This window comes from Moschus berezovskii, chromosome 22 (assembly GCF_049115385.1).
Source record: "Moschus berezovskii isolate FMDL1 chromosome 22, NW_MosBer_1.0, whole genome shotgun sequence".
NCBI classification, from domain to species: domain Eukaryota; kingdom Metazoa; phylum Chordata; class Mammalia; order Artiodactyla; family Moschidae; genus Moschus; species Moschus berezovskii.
The window spans coordinates 2,508,444-2,527,692 of NC_142481.1; the positions used below are offsets into that span (position 1 = coordinate 2,508,444).

General features: G+C 57.0%; 2 protein-coding genes across 6 annotated transcripts; one reads left to right on the top strand and one right to left on the bottom strand.

Annotated features, from left to right (window-relative positions):
* Positions 1 to 165: 165 nt before the first annotated feature.
* MBOAT7 (membrane bound acylglycerophosphatidylinositol O-acyltransferase MBOAT7) lies at positions 166 to 13,612 on the bottom strand. Of its 4 annotated transcripts, none has more exons than XM_055410616.2 (8): positions 13,341 to 13,612; positions 12,577 to 12,655; positions 12,348 to 12,477; positions 11,705 to 11,831; positions 9,518 to 9,677; positions 7,496 to 7,856; positions 5,163 to 5,339; positions 166 to 825 (listed from the first exon to the last, which is right to left on the bottom strand). In XM_055410616.2, exons 2-8 carry the CDS (start codon positions 12,650 to 12,652, stop codon positions 438 to 440), a joined length of 1,419 nt encoding a protein of 472 aa, XP_055266591.1. In that variant the 5' UTR covers positions 12,653 to 12,655; positions 13,341 to 13,612; the 3' UTR covers positions 166 to 437. The 4 variants fall into 4 exon arrangements, with proteins under 4 accessions (XP_055266591.1, XP_055266592.1, XP_055266590.2 ...); XM_055410617.2 differs by having other exon boundaries at positions 13,451 to 13,606; XM_055410615.2 differs by lacking the exon at positions 13,341 to 13,612 and adding an exon at positions 12,925 to 13,142.
* A 324-nt stretch (positions 13,613 to 13,936) lies between these two features.
* Positions 13,937 to 18,024, top strand: TSEN34 (tRNA splicing endonuclease subunit 34). Of its 2 annotated transcripts, none has more exons than XM_055410676.2 (5): positions 13,937 to 14,088; positions 15,363 to 15,609; positions 15,849 to 16,098; positions 16,250 to 16,504; positions 17,546 to 18,024. In XM_055410676.2, exons 2-5 carry the CDS (start codon positions 15,367 to 15,369, stop codon positions 17,731 to 17,733), a joined length of 936 nt encoding a protein of 311 aa, XP_055266651.1. In that variant the 5' UTR covers positions 13,937 to 14,088; positions 15,363 to 15,366; the 3' UTR covers positions 17,734 to 18,024. The 2 variants fall into 2 exon arrangements, with proteins under 2 accessions (XP_055266651.1, XP_055266652.1); XM_055410677.2 differs by lacking the exon at positions 13,937 to 14,088 and adding an exon at positions 14,155 to 14,297.
* The last annotated feature ends 1,225 nt before the right edge of the window (positions 18,025 to 19,249 follow it).

Sequence of the window (19,249 nt, forward strand, 5' to 3'; positions counted from 1 at the left end):
CCCACCTCCCCCCACCCAACTCCCGGACCCGCCCCGAGGTTCCGACCCCCACACCGTGCAGTCAAAGCGAGGCCATCTGCCCAAGAAGCCCCGTGGCCCACCGGCCGCGGTGCTGCGGGAGACACAGCTCTCTGAACAGCAGGCCCCGGGCAGGGACAACGGAGATTCTCTCTGGGCATTTATCTTTATTTTTACGGGAGGGAAAACTGATCATCGGGTGCGGGTGGTGGCAGCCAGGGAAGCAGGCGCGCCTCCGCCTTGGTCTGTCAGGCAGGGCGCAGAGCCGGGGAATCCTCTCCAGGCCCCGGGGAATCCTCTCCAGGCCCCGGGCCAAATGTTGGCCTCTTTCTGGGAAGGGCGGCGGCAGCCTGGCTCACGGGATTCCCAGGTCAAAGCGAGGAGGGCCGATCGGCCGGCAGAGGGCGTGTGGCGAGGGCTCACTCCTCCCGGAGCTTTCCCGAGGCCGGGCTGGGGGCCGCAGCCCCTGACTTTCGCCGCCCGGAGCCACCCCGGCCCAGGGCCAGCCCCAGCCCCAGGGCCGCCAGGGCCAGGACGTGGACGCAGAAGTAGACCGAGGCCCAGTAGCGGAGGGTGTCACGCAGCGACAGCAGCACGAAGCCCATGCACATGTAGTCGTAGGCCCGCATCTTCAGGAACCAGTGCACCCAGTCCCAGGCCTTCTGGCCCCCAGGACCCAGCCGCCACCGAAGGGCCGACTCCAGCTGGCGCTCCGCTGCCAGGCACAGTGGGATGGTGAGGAAGCTCAGGTAGTAACCAGGGTGCAGGCCGTGCCAGTAGGCGCTCAGCAGCATGGTCCAGGCACTTCTGCGGGGGGCCGGGAATCAGGGCCTGGGGTGCAGACCCCGGCCTCCCCACTCAGAGCCAGGGGTCCAGGCCCCAGCCCCTCCCCCCTCAGATCCGGGGGTCCAGACCCCCAGCCCCTCCCCCGTTAGACCCAGGAGGCTCTACTGTCTTCTCAGCAACCCCCTCCCAACACTCTCTCCTCAGGACCTAGGAATCAAGTCCCCGCTACTTCCTCTCTGAGGATCTGAGGATCTGGGAGTATAACTCCTGATCCGTGAAGACTCAGACGTCTCCAGTCATGGTTCCTTCTTCTTATTGATTCCAAAAACGCCAGCCCTTGAAGACCCACAGATTCAGGCTCTGACCCCGACTTCCACCGGGTGCCCACAAATCACTGCAGGCTCTGCCAAGGACTGTGTCTGAGTTCCTGCCCACAGGCACCAAAGTTTGCCTCTGGCACGTCAGGGTGCTTAAAGTACAAATATGACCCTGATGCTGGGAAAGACTGAAGGCAGGAGGAGAAGCGGGTGGCAGAGGACGAGATGGTTGGATGCCATTACCGACTCGACGGACATGGGTTTGAGCAAACTCCAAGAGATAGTGAAGGACAGAGAAGCCTGGCGTGCCGCAGTCCATGGGATGACAAAGAATCGGACATGACTTAGCGACTCAACACAAAAAACCCAACGATGAGAATGACACTGACCACTGTGTGGGGGTAGGTGGGGGAGGGTGCAGTGTCCATAAAAAGGCTCAATCTCCCTGTTATTGACAGGGGAGATGTTTTCCTCCTTCTCTTTCCTTGGGCCATTTCCTTGAAAAAAAAAAATTTACTGTTTGAGCATCTTCCCTTTGTCCTTTGGATGCAGATATCAATCTCTGAAAAGGTGAAAGAGTCCTCTAGAAATTGTTACTGTCCAGCAATGTTTTCCTTAAGGGCCTGGGAGTCATCTCTTTGAAGCAGAGATGTGGTGGGAGATAGAGCCTGTCTCCCTGCAGCTGTGGGGCTTTATCCCACCGGTGACAGAGAGAGGAGGTTTGTTGATAAGGACCCTTAATTAGCACAGCTGGCAAACACTGCCAGGTGAACTTTCGATGGACCTGAAAGCAGGCACGTGCTGTGTGTCTCCTGAGAACACACTATGTAAAGGGCTCTAAGTGGCAGTGGACAGTGAAAAAAGAGAGAGAGGTTTCTAGACAACTAGTAAGGACCATGCGCTTCCCTGTAGCTCAGATGCTAAAGAATCTGCCTGCAATGTGGGAGACCCGGGCTCGATCCCTGGGTGGGGAAGATGCCCCGGAGAAGGGAACGGCAACCCACTCCAGTATTCTTGCCTAGAGAATTCCATGGCCAGACCATGGGGTTGCAGAGTCAGACAAGACTGAGCGACGAACACTTCCCCTTTCAATAAGGACCTACTGTATAGCACAGGGAACTCGACTCAATACTTTGTAATGACCTGTATGGAAAAGAAACCGAAAAAGAATGGATCCACGTATATGTATATAACTGATTCACTCTGCTGCACACCTGAAATGAACACAACGCTGCTGCTGCTGCTAAATCACTTCAGTCGTGACCAACTCTGTGCAACCCCATAGATGGCAAGCCACCAGGCTCCGCCGTCCCTGGAGTGGGTTGCCATTGCCTTCTCCAGAACACAACTCTACTCCAACTTAAAAATAAAATGGATGAACTTTTTTTTTTTAAAGGGTGAGATTTCTTTCCATCTTGGTAATTTTCAGCAGAAAGTTACTTGTGCGGTGCCTTGAAATCTGGTTTAATGCTCACTCAGGACCCAAACTGTTTCCTTTCTCTTTTACCTCTGGCGGAGAGGCAATGCTCTGGGCTGCCAGAACTGACAGGAACTTACAGGAGGATGCACATGAGCGTGAGCTCTGCATCTCCAACTCTGCCATGCACAGCCCAGCTCTTGGCCCCTCCCTCAGCTACTCCTCTCTCCCCTGCCCTCCCCCATGCAGTGAACTCTCTCTGGAGAATCTTCTAGCCTCCCGACTCCATCCTCTCTTGAACCCACTCCAATCCGGCTTTCACTTCACTTTGCAAGGATGTGGGGGACTTCCTCCCACCATGCCCCACCCCCAGGGTCACACTTGCCCTCACCCCCTGGAGCTCCTGGCAGGGGCACACACAGCCTCCCTCCTGCCCCTCCTTCTTGACACCCTGGCTGCTGACCATCCTCCTGTCTCACTGGCTGCGTCTGCACTGCCCCTCCTACCGGCCCCCAGTCTACACCAGGGTTCTGCAATGTTGGCACTACAGATATACCTGGGGCGGGGTCATTCTTGAGGATGGGTGGGGGTGGGCTGTCCTGTGCCTGCATTTAAGCCTCCACCTACTAGACTCCATTACTAGCGTCTCCAGACGTGCCAAATGCCCCCTGGGGGCGCAGTACAACTGCCCACCGCCTCACCCCACCCCCCCATTGAGAGTCCTGGGCCTTCCCTGGTGATTCTGATGGTAAAGAATTCACCTGCAGTGCAGGAGACCTGGGTTCAATTCCTGGGTTGGGAAGATGCCCTGGAGAAGGGAATGGCAACCCACTCCAGTAGTCTTGCCTGGAGAATCCCATAGACAGAGGAGCCTGGCGGGCTACAGTCCCTGGGGTTGCAAAGAGTCAGACACCACCGAGCGACTCAGACATTGAAAATCCCTGGTCTAAATGTAGGTCCACTCTGTGCTTTGACCTGAGACTCAGCCCCAGAGCTTTAAGCACCATCCACTGCTGCCGATGCTCACGGGTCCACTTCTTACACCAACTTTTCCCTAATAAACCAGAATCACATAACTCAGTGCTTATCCAATAACCCTGGCTAGAAATCTAACCATCACCTCAAAGTCAGTGAGACTAAACCCAAGTCTGGCTTCCTCGTGCTGCCCGCTTCTGAAACTTCCTCCTGCGCAGACTTCCTCTCCTTCATCACCCATGCCCACCACCTGAGCACCCCGCTGCATTTCCTCTCACGCCCGCCAGGCAGGTGGGGGCCGAGCCCTGACCTCACCTCTCCAGTGCATCCACTTTTGGCCACTGGCCCCTACTCTAGGACAGCATCAGTGCCCAGCGGGCCAGTCCCTGCCTCATCTCCTGCTCCCTCCCCGTCTTTATTCCATGCCCCATACAAGGTCAGAGCGCATCTTTAAATCCAAACTAGACAGCACATCTAGGTAGGTCTAGCTCCGGAGGTGCCATGATTAACCGCTTCATTATGAGGATGTGTTACGGTGTATCCTGACCTCACCTGGAGGCGAGGGGAAGACAGAGGGATACTCGGCAGGTGGCCTAACCTCTCTTAGCATAGATCTCTTCATCTTCAAGATTTCCTACTTCCTAAATTTGTCAAGATCTAAATTTGTCAGTTTATCTTATCTTTACAGAAAGTCTCCACTCAGGAATTACCAGGTGAGTGAAGGATAATAAACGCTGCTCAGGCCTCACATTAAGTACATTTAACACTTTCTCTCACTTATTCCTCACATCAACCTACGACACAGGTTAACAGCATTACCCCCATTTAAGAGTTGAGGACACTGGGTCATGGGGAGGGACAAATGGGGAGTTTTGGGTTAACATACACACACTATATAAAATAGATAACCAACCAGGACTTAATGTATTGGTTACTGTATAGGGAATTCTACTCAATATAAGTTAAAAGGGAAAATAATCTGGAAAAAAAAATGGATACGGAACTCCCTGGCGGTCTAGTGGTTAGGACTCTGCCCTTTCACTGCTGGGGTGGGTTCAGATCCTGGTTGGGGAACTAAGATCCTGCAGGTTGCAAAGCACAGCGGGAGAAAGCAAAAAAAAAAAAAAAAAAAATATATATATATATATATATACACACACACATAACTAAATCACTTTGCTATACATCTGAAACGAATACCACATTGTAAATCAACTATACTTCAATTTAAAAAAAAGCAACTAGAAAAAGAAAAGCATGTAAGGGAATACAACTAGAGAAAGAAAAGCATGTAGGGGAATTTTTTGAGGGAAAAAAGAAAGAGTTGAGGGAACAGAGGTCAACTAACTGCTTGAAGTTTCTTAGGTATTGGCAGGGTCACGATTCCGGAAGGTCGAGCCATCGAGTCCACAGGACACTGCACACTGCGCCTGTGCCACGCGGCCGGCTTCACAGAAGTAGAAACGGAGGCCCAGAGAAAGAGGAACGCGCTTACCCTGGTAACGGAATCCGAGAGGCCGCCAGAGGCTCAAGAAACTACAGCTCCCATGACCCTCAGGGGCGGAGGCCTGCCTGGGGGAGCCGCAGGTCGCCGCCGGGGCAGCTGGGAGATGTAGTTGCCTGCCGTCCTCTGCGACAGGTGGGCTCACCTGAGCACGTAGGAGCGGGCCGGCGCGCTCTTGTAGATGTACTGCGCCAGCCACCACTGCACCGTCATGTTCCAGTACCGCATGCCCTCCCGCACTCTCACGCAGAAGTCTGTGCTGTAGCAGTCGATGTTGCGGATGCTCTCATAGTCGTACTCCAGAGAAGCCGCGGTCTCCGGACTGGGGAGGAGGGTGGAGGACGAGGGTGGGGGACAGACATGCAGCTCAGCCAGGCCCCCTCCCGACGCTGGCTCCTGTCCCAGCCCCGGACGCTAAGGAGGGGGGTCTGGCTAGGCAACAGCTCCCTGGCTGTCGCATTTGCTAGGGCAACAGGGGAGGGGAGCCCAGAGGGTGCATTTTTTTTTGGCGGGGGGACGTCCACAGTTCCACAGCAATAGGATTCTCCTTCTCTTAGGAAGGGGGCCTGCAACAGCCTGGAAAAGTCTGCAAGGGTTACGGTTGCTAAACTATGAGTCCTTAGCAACCTGACCTGTCAATGGTCTCAGATGCTGGGGTAAGGCCGTTCCTTAGCAACCGAGCTCAGCATATCCAGAGAAGCCTCCAAATAGTCCTTTCTAAATTCCTCAGACCTTCCGTGGTTGGGGAAACAGCAGCCCTAACAGCGAGGTGGTCCGTGGTTGCTAGGGAGATATTCTAGGCCCGCCTGTCACCTAGATGGTCTCTGTTGCTAGGGAAAGGGCATTTCTTAGTGACAAGCGTAGGATGTTAAAGAAAGCGTCCTGAAAAGGCGTTTGCTGGCTATCAGTCCGTATGACTATTCTAGAAGGATCAGCTCCAGCAATACAGCGGTTCCTGGGTCACCGGTGCCATTGCTCCCAGCAGAGGGGGATTATCACTGACCTGCCTGAACCACTGGCTGCTTCTGATAACGGAAGCAGGGCTTCCATTAAAAGCAGGGCCCAGAAGGTTTAGAAAAGCTTTCAGCTCCTGCCTGATGTCTTCTGGGCAAAACCCTCTAGCAACTGGAGGCCTGCCTTTGGTTACTCTGGCAGAAGGAAGAAATGTTGTGTGGAGGGCGCCACTTCCCCCAAAAGGAATGGCTGCTGTGACTACGAGGGGATGGCCCAACCCTAGTAAGGAGTCATTCAAAATTTACATCAAGAGGCTGCTTTTCCAGCCCCAGCCTGAAGGCCAGAGGACGGATGCAGGGAACCGAGGGAGCACCCACTCCTGATTGCCAGGGTGCGACTTTCCCAGCAACACAGGAGCAACCTATCCTGAGCAACAAGGGAGTTCCTAGTTACTAGCCGTGTGATCTACCTCGTGATGAAGGAACTAGGAGAGGAGCTTTGCCAGTAACACGCTTAATCCATAGTTACTGGGGCTTCTGGTGGTTACTAAGAAGGGTGTCCCCCCAGCCAGAGGACAGCATGGTGGAGAATGCCATTTCTGGGACTTCCCAGGTGGGTAAGGACCTGCCTGCCACTGCAGGAGGCTGACACGGGTTCCATCGCTGGTCTGGGAAGACCCCACATGCCCTGGAGCAGCTGAGGCTGTGGGCAACAGCTCCTGAGCCTGCGCTTGCTCCGCAATGAGAGAAGCCACCAGAAGGAGAAGCTTGCCCCCCCAGACAAAGAGTAGCCCTCGCTCACCCCAACCAGAGAAAGCCTGTGCTCAGCAGCCAAAAATAAATAAAGAGAATGCCATTTAAAACAGAGGCAGGGGAACACATGTACACCCAGGGCGGATTCATGTCAATGTATGGCAAAACCAACCAATATAATATCGTAAAGTAATTAGCCTTCAATAAAAAATTAAAAAAAAGAAAAAATAAAATAAAAAAGAGTCTTCTCCAAAAAAAAAAAATAAATAAAACAGGGGCAGTTAGGTGGTGACGTCTCACGGGGAGGGCCTGCTTGCTCCCAGCAAAGAAGGGGGCAGTTTAGGGGACGCCGTTTCCATAGCAACAAAGGCAGGAAAGGACAGTTCTGTTGCTAGGGAATGGTTTCCTGAGCAACCAGCAACAACCCGGTTACTGGGGTGATACTTCCATGGCAACAGAGGGGCTGCACAGGGGTTGCTAGAATACGCCTTCCTTTTCCTAGTAACAGAGAGAATTTCACTACCCCGGGGGGTGACAAGCACACAACAGGGGGCGATCCGTAGGTTTCAGTTTTCCTAGGACAGGGGTGGGGTGTGGGGGGGGTGTGTGTGTGGCTGTGGTGGCCAAGAGTGGCACTCTGCTGACAACAGGCGGGAGACCAGCCCCCCCTCCTCCCCGCGCTGCTCCCCACTCTCCTCCCTGCTAGGGGCAGGGCCAGCCCGCGGTGATGGGGCCGGCCGGGTCTTGGGACACCTCCCTCCCGCCGCCTGACCTGCTGGGGGGTGGGCATTGGAGGGTGGGGCCGCCCCCGGCCCGGGCTTTGGCGGCCACGGGGTAGGCCCCGAAGCCAGCGGCAATGCAGCCGCATTCGGCGGCAATCCAGGCCACGTAGAAGCGCATGCGGAAGGCGAAGAAGACGGGGATCATGTAGAAGAGGCGGGCGGGCAGCGGGCGGGCGTAGAAGGCGTCCTCGCGCACAGCCTCCAGCGGGAAGAGGTGTGATGAGAGCAGGAAGAGCAGGCCGAAGAGCGGGGCCGGCCAGGCGCGGCGCAACAGGGGCCGCAGGCTGGGCACGGCCTCCGGGAAGGGCTGCTCCAGCCAGTCCAGGTAGGTGCGGTAGCGGAAGAACGGTCCTGTGGCGGGAGGGCGGGCCGCGGTCAGGTGGTGCGGGTGGCTGGGGAGATGGGCCAGGGACGGGGAGCCCGGGGGGGACCAGGGACAGAGGAGAGACGAGAATGGAGAGCAAGGGAAAGCAGACAGAGGACTCCGCGGGAAAGAGGAACAGACACTTACGGAGCGTCTCGGACAGAGGAGTCCGAGAACCAGGGGGTCCCGGCACACCTGATGGAGACAGACAGACCACACTTGGAGGGAGGCGGGCAGAGGGGTCCTGGGGCTCAGGGAGGAACAGGGAGCGCAGGAGCACATCCCTTGAGGAAGACAGGGGCCTGAGAACAAATCAGAGGGTGGCAGGGGCAAGGCCCTGGGCGGGATCTGACCAGGGCTTTCAGTTTGGCTTTATATATATATATTTGGATAACTTGTGGTTTATCCACTCAATGGAATACTATACAGCCATGAAAACAAACCAGCTACAAATCCATGCAGCAAAAGTCTTGCATACCATTGAGCAAATAAGCCAGTACAAAGGAATACATACTGTATTTGACTCTATTCACATAATGTCCCCAAACTGACAACACTAACCTATGCTCTTAGAAGTCCAGAGAGTGGTTACCCTTGGGAGGCAGCAACTAGAAGGGAGCAGGAGAGACTGGTGGTGTGTTGGGAAGATTATTTGACGGGGTGCTGGCGCTTTGTGTGTTTCCCATTTGCGTAAAACCACCAGCTTGTTTGTGTATGTTGTGCATGCACGCGTGTGCACTCAGTCACGTCTAACTCTGCAGCCCGCCAGGTTCCTCTGTCCGTGGGGTTTCCCAGGCAAGAATACTGGAGTGGGTAGCCATTTCCTCCTCCAAGGACTCTGGGTTTTTTTTTTTTTCTCAGTTTTTTTCCCCCCACCAGGGAAAGGCTAGATTCTTATTTTGCTTTTTCAGGACACCCCTCAGCCACTGAGCAGGGAGGGGCTGCAGAAGGACAGTGACGGAAAAGACAGACCTGCTGCACTTTAGATAAAGTGATGGCCTGGCCTGGGGAGCGAGCAGAGAGCTTTAACAGAAGTGTTCAAAGTCTCACATGTCACCGAGGGCCTCTGCATGATTCCATTTATAGACGTTCAGGGTAGGCAAACACATAGAGAAAGTCAGTTAGTGCACTCAGGGAATGCAGGCAGCTGGAGGTTTGGGAGAGTGACTAAGGATGCAGGGGTTCTTTCTGAGGTGACGAAATTGCATGGGAGTCATGCTGCACAACTCTGTAGAAAGACTCAAACCCAGAGAACTGGATGGGGTTGTGAGTGGGCGAATATGGTAATCACAGCTCGACGCAGTTGTTACAGAAGTCAAACCTTCTGAGAGGTCAACGGTAATGAAAGATATGTCCTGAAACTAAAAGTGGGATCGTACGCTGTGAATCCTTGTGGCCTGGGCGGCAGACACATTAGGGGGACAGTGATCTTTCTCCTTAATCTCCCGTGTGCTCCCAGTAAGTTACAAGGAATCACTGAGGCTGAGGACAATCTACTCTGGAAGGGCCCTGGGGCCAGCGGGAGAGGGAGACACGGACTGGGGCTCAGAGGCTCACCCTCAGAGCAGCAGAGGCTGGAATGGGGCGGGGGCAGGAACAGACAGACAGCAGAGTCCAGGCAGAGGCAGGCCAGGGTGGGCACGCTCACCTGTCATGATCCCCACGTAGCAGTAGCTGTAGCTGAGCGTCTCCATCAGAGAGGGCACGTCCGGCAGCAGCCCCAAGGGGGGCCCCCTGCTGAAGCCCAAGGCCATCTCCCTCCTCTGGGCCACGTGCAGGTCCTGAACTTCACTGGCCAGACTCACCAGCTGGGAGGAAGGGGCGTGCGGGAGGACAGCTCAGACCCTGGCCTCCTCACACCCACCTCCCATTCAGGATTTCCCTGGGTGGCCCCGTGGGGCTGGGTGCCGAGGCGCTGCTCCATGGGCAGCTCTGAGCATCTAACCATGAGTAAGGGCTCCCTCCTGGGCCCCTCTGTCTTTTTTTTTCCCCTGAGTTCCATCTTTCCGTGTTCCCCGCAGTTCATGGCTTTAGGTACCACCCATGCTGTACCCCGGTGGGACTTCTCCAAGCCCCAAGCCTGTCCATCAAGCTGCCTCTATGGAATTCCCCAGTGGTCCAGAGGTTAGGACTTGGTGCTTTCACTACTGGGGCCCGGGTTTGATGATGCTTGGTTGGGAAACTAAGATCCCACAAGCCGTGTGGCATGGCCAAAATAAATTTAAAAAAAAGAAAAAGCAGCTGTCTCTTGTCATTAATACATGGGTGGGTGACTTCCGGGCACCTCGGATTTAACACATCCCAGTGGAAAACGGTTTTAGCCATTCCCCGAAGTGGGTGTTCATCTGGTCTCTCCCCTCATCAGATGCCAGTCCATGGGATTCTCCAAGCCAGAATACTGGAGTGGGTAGCCTTTCCCTTCCCCAGGGGATCTTCCCAACCCAGGGATCGAACCCAGGTCTCCCGCGTTGCAGGTGGATTCACCAGCTGAGCCACCAGGGAAGCCCCAACAAATGCCATCATCATCCAATGAGCTGCTTAGACTGGAAACCTTCCTCGCTCCCCAGGTCGAGTCCCTTTCCCTCTGCCTCCACCACTGGGCTGAGTGTGCTTACCCTGGCCCCCAGCCTGCTCTCTACCCTTCTGCACACAGACCCCAGGCTGGCCCGACACCCACAGCTCTGTGTCTTTCAGCTTCAACCGGGGTTCAGTTGGCAGACAGCGGAGGAAGGCAAGAGTGAACCTTGGGTTTGTATTCCTGTGTTTTTAATCCCTTTATTGATAAGACCGCCTGGGGCCTGGCCATAACCCTTGACCTTCTAGAATCAGGTGGCTCTACCCAAGTCCTTTTCCTTCTGGGCTCCCCTCCTCCTGTCCCCTTGGGCCCAGGACTTTCCTCATCCCGCCCTGGCCGAGGTAAACATCAACAAAAACGCGCCCCAGGTTCTCCTACATGCCAGGCCTCCTGGCGGGGCCCAGATTAGCTGCCCCAGGCCTGCCTCAAGCCACCAGTTTGCCAGTTGGACTTAGATAAAGGAGTCCCACGTCACCTCACCTTACCCTTCCTGCTGCAGTTCTCTCAGCGTCTGGAGGAAGTATTTTTAAACCTGTAAACCTGGTCACAGGTTTACAGAAAAACCTCTTGAAGTGGCTCTTGGGCCCCCACAGGAAGAAGTCGGAACTCCGCACTGGGACTAGCCAGGCCCCACACAGCCTGGCCTGTGCTGCGGTCTCCCTTTGAGGGACAGTCTATGTGGCTGGCATACTGCTGGCGGCACGCGGCCGGCCCCCTTCCAAGCCTGCTGCTCCCTGCGTCCCGAGAGGCTCTGGTTTCCTCCAACTCCTAATCCACTCCTGTTCACCCTTCAGCTCCTGCCCGGGAACACGGGATGCTGGGCGAGCCCTGCCCGCCACTGCCGCCTGACCCTTCCGTTCCCTGAGAGGTAGCACACAGGAGCCACGCACGACCTTTTCTTCTGCGGCAGGGCCTGCAGACCTGTTTTCCCCCATCTTCCCAGGTCATGGGAAGCCAGACGGGGGCCCTGCTTTTGTGCCCTCAACTCACTGCTCTCTGCCCAAAGCTGTTTTTTTTTTTTTCTCCTTTGCAATGTGGCTTGCTACAAAGATGCGCTTTAGCCCAGCCACCCACTGACACCCACAGTTATATAGCTTTGGGTACTTTTTTACCCCGGGGAAGAGCTGAGAGGTGAAGTCCTGCCCTCAGCAGAGTGAGTGGGAGAGACCGACCCGCCTCTGCCTCCCCAGGGAGGAGAGAGTAAAGTCGGGCTGGTTCACAGGCACCCAGGCAGGGCTGGGGGTGCGGGGGGAGCCTGACCTTCAGTGTCAGCAGCAGTTGGACGGCGTTGGTGAAGGGCGTGGGAGCGGGCAGGCCCAGCAGGCTGAGCGCGCGGAAGAAAAGCAGGTAGGAGAAGGTCCAGGCGAGGGCCAGGGCGTGGCAGGAGCTGAGACAAGAAAGGAGGCCTGTCGCGCTGGGTGCAGGGGGTTGTGCCTCTGTCTCCCCTGGATTCCAGGTGCAGATCCCACCCCCCACCGCCCACCTCCAGACACAGAATGAACGGGACTGAAAGAGCTGCACAAAAACGCGCAGCGACAGAGAACAAGGAGATGAAGAGAGAGGCTGCAGGGTGAAGACCCTTCATGCCTCCATCTGCTTCTGGGAGGGAGGGAGAGAGGCGAGGGAGAAAGAGTGAGAAGACCAGGGCCAGCAGACCAGTATTGCCCTCCTCTCTCCTGAATCCATGACATGGACATCGAGGGCCAAGACAAACACACAGGGACGAGACCCAGAAAAAGGCAGGAAAGGAGGAGAAACAGACCAGGCATGTGACACAGAGAATCTCGAGGCACACAAGGGACATCCAGAGACGGAGGCGGAAACAGAGAAAGACCCCGAGAGGAAAGAGGTTGCAGCCTCCACCCGCTCCGAGCTCCCGCTCCTGCCCCCACCAAATCCTCACCAAGGCTGGGCCTGAATGAGCGCCCAGGTCCCAAGGATGGTGACCAGAGAATGCAAAGTGTGGGGGCCACAGGTGAACAAGGTGAGCCCCAGGCCCACGGCTGCCGCCCCCCATCTCTTCAGCCAAGGCCCTGCGGGGAGAAGGCACAGTATCAGCGTAGAACTTTCAAGGGGGTCCCCTGTTCTGCCCGCCCCCCCTTATTTTCCGTTGAGGAGGGAACCTGACTCACCAGCTTTCTTAAAGAGGAAGCCGATGGGGATGGAGATAAGAAGAACCACTAGATATGTCCACTCTTCGGGCGACATGTTCTAGGGGAGGGGCAGAGGTTCACAGTGAGAACCCAGGAGTCCGGCCGCCAGCCCCCGCGCCCCCCCCCGTCCTTAGAGGATTTAGGAATCTGCTCCAGTCCGAATCCCCAGTTGTCAAAGATCAAGGAGTCCTACCCTCAGCTCCTCTCCTCAGAGGGCCGACCTCCAGGCCCTTCCTCCTTTGAGGTGAGAGGAAGTCACCCCCAGGACCTCTCTTGAGAATCCAGGCCCCCAGATCTCTTCTCCTTTGAGAACCCAGGAATCCAAACCTGCCGGTCCCCTCCTCCGTAGACGATCAAGCAACCCCCTCTCTTATCCCCGAGCCCCCGCCGCCTCCGAAAACACTGCTCTCCAAATCCCCTGTCGTTCTTCAAGGGGGCCTCAGAGGAGTCCAGGTCTCCAGCCTCCACCTCTCTCCGAGCTCGGATTCCTTCTGTCTGAGGCCGGAGAGCCGGCCCGCTCCCCAGTCCCAGCCCGAGTCCCGGGGCGCGCACCAAGCGCGGCTCATATCCGCTTTGGGCAAAGCCACAGGCGGTTACGCCACCCGGGAGCTCGACCATGTCACCCCAGAGCTCGGCCGCGCTCCTGGCGCCGCCCCCGCATCCTATTAGTCCGCCGATCCGCAGCGTCCCCACACTGTCCAGACCCCTCCCGGTCTCCTGGGCGCCTCCACACCCCGGCCCACCTGGGCCCGCGGCTCTGCGCCGCCGGCAGGGCAGGAGGCGGCCGAGCAGTCCTGGCCCGCTGGCTACCGTGGGTCCGGCCACGCCTACCCCGCCCAGCACGCCCCCGCACCCCCAGCCTCTTTCGGGGGTCCTGCAGAGCTGCGCGGTCCGGGGTCGTGCGCGCAGCGCTCAGCGGTGTCCGGGCTGGGCGGGGAAGGAGCGCGGACGCGGCGCCGAGAGCACGACCCTGCGGCGGGACCCGGGCTCGAATCTACCAGGCTGCGAGCACGCAAAGGGCGGGGCTTCGGCTCGGAAAGGGGTGGGGCCAGAAGCTTCGGGCTCCGAAGGCGCCGCGGGACCCGGGAAAGAGGCGGGGCCTGGAGCTGAGCTTTCACAGAGAGGCGGGGCCTCCGTTCAGGCTCCTTCGGCCTGAATCCGGGGGCGGCTTGGAGGCGGGGCCACAAGTTTCGGATTTTTTCGGAGGTGGTCGAGTCAGTTCGTTGTGGGCGGAGCCAAGAGCTTCGGCCGGACGTGGGCGGGGCCACAGCCTCGGCTTCCTTCGGAGGTAGTCGGGTAGACGCGACCTTGGGGTGCTCATAGGCGGAGTCTCAGGTTTAGGCCGGAGGCGGAGCCACGGGCTTTGGCCACACGAAAGAGGCAGGGCCCAGAAGCACCCCCCCAAGGGGCGGGGCAAACAGCTTCCGCGCTCGAGGGGCGGGGCCAGCGTGGCGAGCGGCCCGTTTCCCAGTCCCGGAGCCGAGGAGGGAGGTGCGCTTCGGGGACGGGCTCCAGGGGTTTACCCTTCAGGGGGAAGGCAGGGCTATGGCCTTGCGGGGCGGGCCCCACACTTCCCGCTCCGCTGAGGTGGCGGCGTGACGACAGCGACGCAGGGGGTCGGCATGGGGGGTGGAGGAAGCCCCGCGTGGCGCGCTACGTAGGGGGTGGCTCCTCCGGGACTGCGAGCTGGTGTTTACGAGGTGAATAAGCTGGTTCCGTCAGAGGACGGTGCCACATTCTGAAGGGAGCGCTCACGAGCGGGCTGAGCCCTCCCGAGCGGAGAACGGACCGGGCTTCCGGCTGTGGGGTTCGGTCGTAGGGCCGGAACTGCAACCGGGGGTAGGCGGGGAGTCCGCGGCCGAGGGGGGCGGGGCCTCAGGCTGTGGGCTTGACGAGAGCCGAGGCCGTCCGAACGTCTGACGCCTCGTCTTCGGGAGGGGGCGGGGCCTCGAGCTGCTGAGCCGAGGCCGTCCGAACGTCTGACGCCTCGTCTTCGGGAGGGGGCGGGGTCGCGAGCTGCTGAGCCGAGGATGTCCGAACGCCTGACGCCTCGTCTTCGGGAGGGGGCGGGGCCGCGACCGGCTGAGCCGAGGATGTCCGAACGCCTGACCCCGCGTCTTCGGGAGGAGGCGGGGCCGCGATCGGTTGAGCCGAGGACTTCCGAACGTACGAAGCGGCCACGCTTGGGCGGGGGCGGGGCTTCGCATTCTGTGAACCGGACTTAGGGCGGGGACCTGAGGCCGGACCGCGAGGGCTCAGAAAGGAGAGGCGTTCCCGAGGAACCCGAAGGGGGCGTGGCCTCGGGGGGCTTTGGTCTCCGGAGGTCCCGACACCTGACGGGAACACCGGAGGGCGACGCCGAGACGGACCTTTCGGAGGGGGCGTGGCTCGCCCTACGGCGGGCTTTGCCGCAAGGCGCGAGGGCCGCGCGGCCAGTCTCTCCCTTGGCCAGAATGCTGACCGCAGGGTCCGAGGCGCCCCGGCAGGGCCCCGGCGCTCTTTTCGTGGCGCGGCCTCGTCTGGGTCAGCCCCGGGGCCTGGCGGGATCGCCCGGGGGCGGAGCCCGGCGCCCAGGGGGCGGGGCTGGCGCGCCCGCTCAGCAGGTGGCGAACGCGGCTCGGAGCGAGGCTCCGCCCCACGAGCCTCAGGGGTGGGGCTTCGCCGAGACCCTCCGCGAGGTGGTGGGCGTCCTCACAGCGCCGCGAATCCCGCGGCCAGAGGCGTGCTGCCGGGTGGGTGACTGCTGTGTCCCTGGCCTCCCGCAGGAGGATGCTGGTGGTGGAGGTGGCGAACGGCCGTTCCCTGGTGTGGGGGGCCGAGGCGGTGCAGGCGCTGCGGGAGCGCCTGGGCGTGGGGGGCCGCACGGTGGGCGCCCTGCCCCGCGGGCCCCGCCAGAACTCGCGCCTGGGCCTCCCGCTGCTGCTGATGCCTGAGGAGGCGCGACTGCTGGCCGAGATCGGCGCAGTGACCCTGGTCAGCGCCCCGCGCCCGGACCCCCGCCAACACAGCCTGGTAAGGGGGGGCAGGCCAGGGGCGCCCCTCCCGGGGACCTGCGGGAGGAGAGGCTGGGCACGACTGGTCCCTGAGGTGGGAGCGGTCTGAGAGTCCTGGATTCTGGAATGCTGTGACAGTAGGATAGTAGGATCTCCGGGTTCACTCCCCGAGGTTTGGAAGGGCCAGAGCCAGGATTCCTAGCTTCCTAAGGCAGGGCATGCCTGAATCCTGATATTACAGCAAAGTTTACTTCTCAGGCACTGGCATCCTTCAAGCGCCAGCAAGAGCAGGGCTTCCAGGAGCAAAGCGCTCTGGCAGCTGAGGCCCGAGAGACCCGTCGTCAGGAGCTTCTAGAGAAGATTGCAGAGGGCCAGACTGCAAAGAAGCTAAAGCTGGAACAGGAATCAGGGACCAGTGGGAGCCAGGAGGCCGGTGGGAAGCAAGCTGCCGAAGAGAATGAGGCCAGTGCTGGCCAGGCTACTGGAGAGCATGAGGAAGCACATGAAGGTGGGGGGTTGGAGTCCACGGACCAGGGGAAGGAGGGAAGAGATCCTTGGGGAATTTTTGGCTGGGACTCTAGGGCTGGTCCTCGCTGGGGGCTGGGGCAAAAACCTTGCCCCTTGGATTCACCAGACTCTCTTGGATTCATCCCCACCAGGCTCCTCTCCCCAGCCAGGGCCTTCAAATGGAGGGGCCCCCTTACCGAAGTCTGCCCTGCTCATCCAGTTGGCCACTGCTCGGCCGCGGCCCATCAAGGCTAGGCCCCTGGACTGGCGTGTCCAGTCCAAAGACTGGCCCCACGCTGGCCGCCCTGCCCACGAGCTTCGCTACAGCATCTACAGAGACCTGTGGGAGCGAGGCTTCTTCCTCAGTGCAGCCGGCAAGTTCGGGGGCGACTTCCTGGTCTATCCCGGTGAGTTTGTGTTGGGACCTCTGGTGACGTTTTTCTTCACAAGCCCACCCCGTTCTGCGTTTCCCCCTTTTTTTGGTCTCCTTTTCTCAGCCTCTGAGAAACAGGAAACACTTGGGAACCCAAGCTCTTTTGGAGAGCAGTTTAGTAAATGAACAAAGGGGAAAAAAAGAACTCTCACAGAAAACATATAGAATAAAAAGTAAGTCATATTTTGTAGTGTTATGTACATTACTATATTTAATAATACATACATATTGCAGATTCTTTACCAGGGAGCCACTTGGGAAGCCCTTCCATATCTTGGCTATTGTAAATAATGCTGCAATGTACATAGGGGTGCGTTTATCTTCTTGGATTAGTGTTTTCATTTTTTTCGGATAAATACCCAGGAGTAGAACTGCTGGAAGCCTTGCTCTTTTAGAGTTATGTTACCTGTTAGTTTTCTGTATAGTGCCCTACTCAGGATCCTACTCTACTTGGTCAGGTTCATCTAACCTGGGGGCAAAATATAGCCCCTGTACCCCCAGCCCGTCAAATGAGGCCCACTGACAGGTTTTTTTTTTAAATAAAGTTTTATTGGAACACAACTCTGTTTGTTTACATATGATCAGTGGATGCTATGGTGCTGGATTGGCAGGGTTGAGTATTTGCAGCATGGCTTACAAAACTGAAAATATTTACTATCTGGCCCTTTTCAGAAAAATTTGGTTGACTCCTTAATTCTATTTTATTACACCCTCCTGTTGTAAATCATTCTCTTCTTTTAGTCTGAGTCACTTCTCATTGGATATTTATGATAGGATATACATGATACCCTTTTGAGTTCCTCACGGCTTTGACTGACAGCGATATATTCAGTTACTTGTTTTAAAATAAGATATACATAATGTGTCAACTTGTTCCACCCCCCAGGCCCAAGGGTGTCTTTTCCAATATCAGTAGTGATGGCTGGATGCACTGCGATCCCCTCCGTGTTCGAGGTCCCAGTGTCTTCCAGCTTTCCACCAGTGGAAACTGCTACCTGCCTCTCTCCTTCACCAGGGGACCCGCTCCGTTTCCACGCTCACTACATCGCCCAGTGCTGGGCTCCCGGGGATCCCATCCCACTCCAGGACCTGGTTTCAGCTGGCCGCCTGGGCACCAGTGTTAGAAAGACGCTGCTGCTTTGTTCCCCGCAGCCTGATGGTAAGGTGGTCTACACGTCCCTGCAGTGGGCCAGCCTGCAATGAGCTCCAGAGACCGGTGGGCGCGCGGCCATGTCCCTGGCAAGACCTTTTCTAGATGGTCCCAAGCCCACCTCTGTGTAGGAGGCCCCGCCCCAGCCCCTGCCTCTCCAGGGGTTAGTGTCCGATTCTGGGCACCCTCCTTATGTTCCCTCCCCAAGCCAAAGCCCTTAGTGGCTGTGTTGTTTTTAGAGTTGCCAGTCTCCAACCACGAGCTTCCTGAGTGTGAAAGCTGATTCATTTCTGTTTTCTACAGGGCTTAGGCCCCAAGAGGTCTCAATAAATTTGTTGAATCAGTGTGGAGTTTGTGATTTGAATCCTTAAGACAATCCTGGGAGGTGTGGGCATTTGCTGCAGGTGTTTGGGCAGATGAGGAAGCCTGGGGGAGGGGAAATGACTTGCCCGAGGTCCTACCTCTAGTAAGAAGCAGGTGTGTTAGTCGCTGAGTCATGTCCAACTCTTTGTGACCCCATGGGCTTCCCTGGTGGATCAAATGGTAAAGCGTATGCCTCTAATGTGGGAGACCTGGGTTCGATCCCTGGGTTGGGAAGATCCCCTGGAGGAGGGCATGGCAACCCACTCCAGTATTCCTGCCTGGAGAATCTCCATGGACAGAAGAGCCTGACGGGCTATAGTCCATGGGGTCACACAAGAGTTGGACATGACTGAGCAACTAAACACAGGCTCCCCTGTCCATGGGATTCCCCAGGCAAGAATACTGGAGTGCACATCCATTTTCTTCTGCAGGGGATTTTCTGGACCCAGGAATCGAATCCAGGTCTCCTGCACTGCAGGCAGATTCTTTACCATCTGAGCTGGGGTTTAAAACCTGGTCTTTCTGACTCTGAAGTCCGAGCTCTTCCATTGCACTACACTTACTTTGGAAAAGCTTTCTTTAAGACATTTCAGATGCATACAAAGGCATAAGTAAAAAATAACTTGTGAAAAAAAGGAGGCAACTGTTGCAGTTTTAAGGAGTAGGGAGGGGAATATCGGGGGTGGTCTTGCTCTTGGATTGGGTGCTATTTATTCAGGTGTTGGGAGAATTACTTTTCATACCGTACATTTCTAGATCCTTTATATGTATGCTCTATTCCACAATTTCTTACAAAAGCTAAAACGCGTGTGAAATATGGACTTGTAAAACAATTTGAATAGCTGCCTTCCTGCTTAAGAAATTACTAAAACATTACCAGCACCAACTTCCAATATATATATATTTTTTTTTGCAAAAGCAAGAATGGGGTTTATTTCTAGCTCGAGCTAGGGCTCATGCCTCCTCCAGCGCAGTGCAGTGCGGACAAGAGCCCCAACTTCCAGTATTTAAGAAACTGATTTAAAAAATTTTTTTAATCTATTTATTTGGCTGCAGCAGGTCTCAGTTGTGGCATGTGGGATCTCGCTCCTGACCAGGGATCGAACTCGAGCCCCCAACAGGTCATAAACGCTGGAGCGGGTGTGGAAAAGGGGACCCTCTTACACTGTTGGTGGCAATGTAAATTGGTGCAGCCACTAGGGAGAA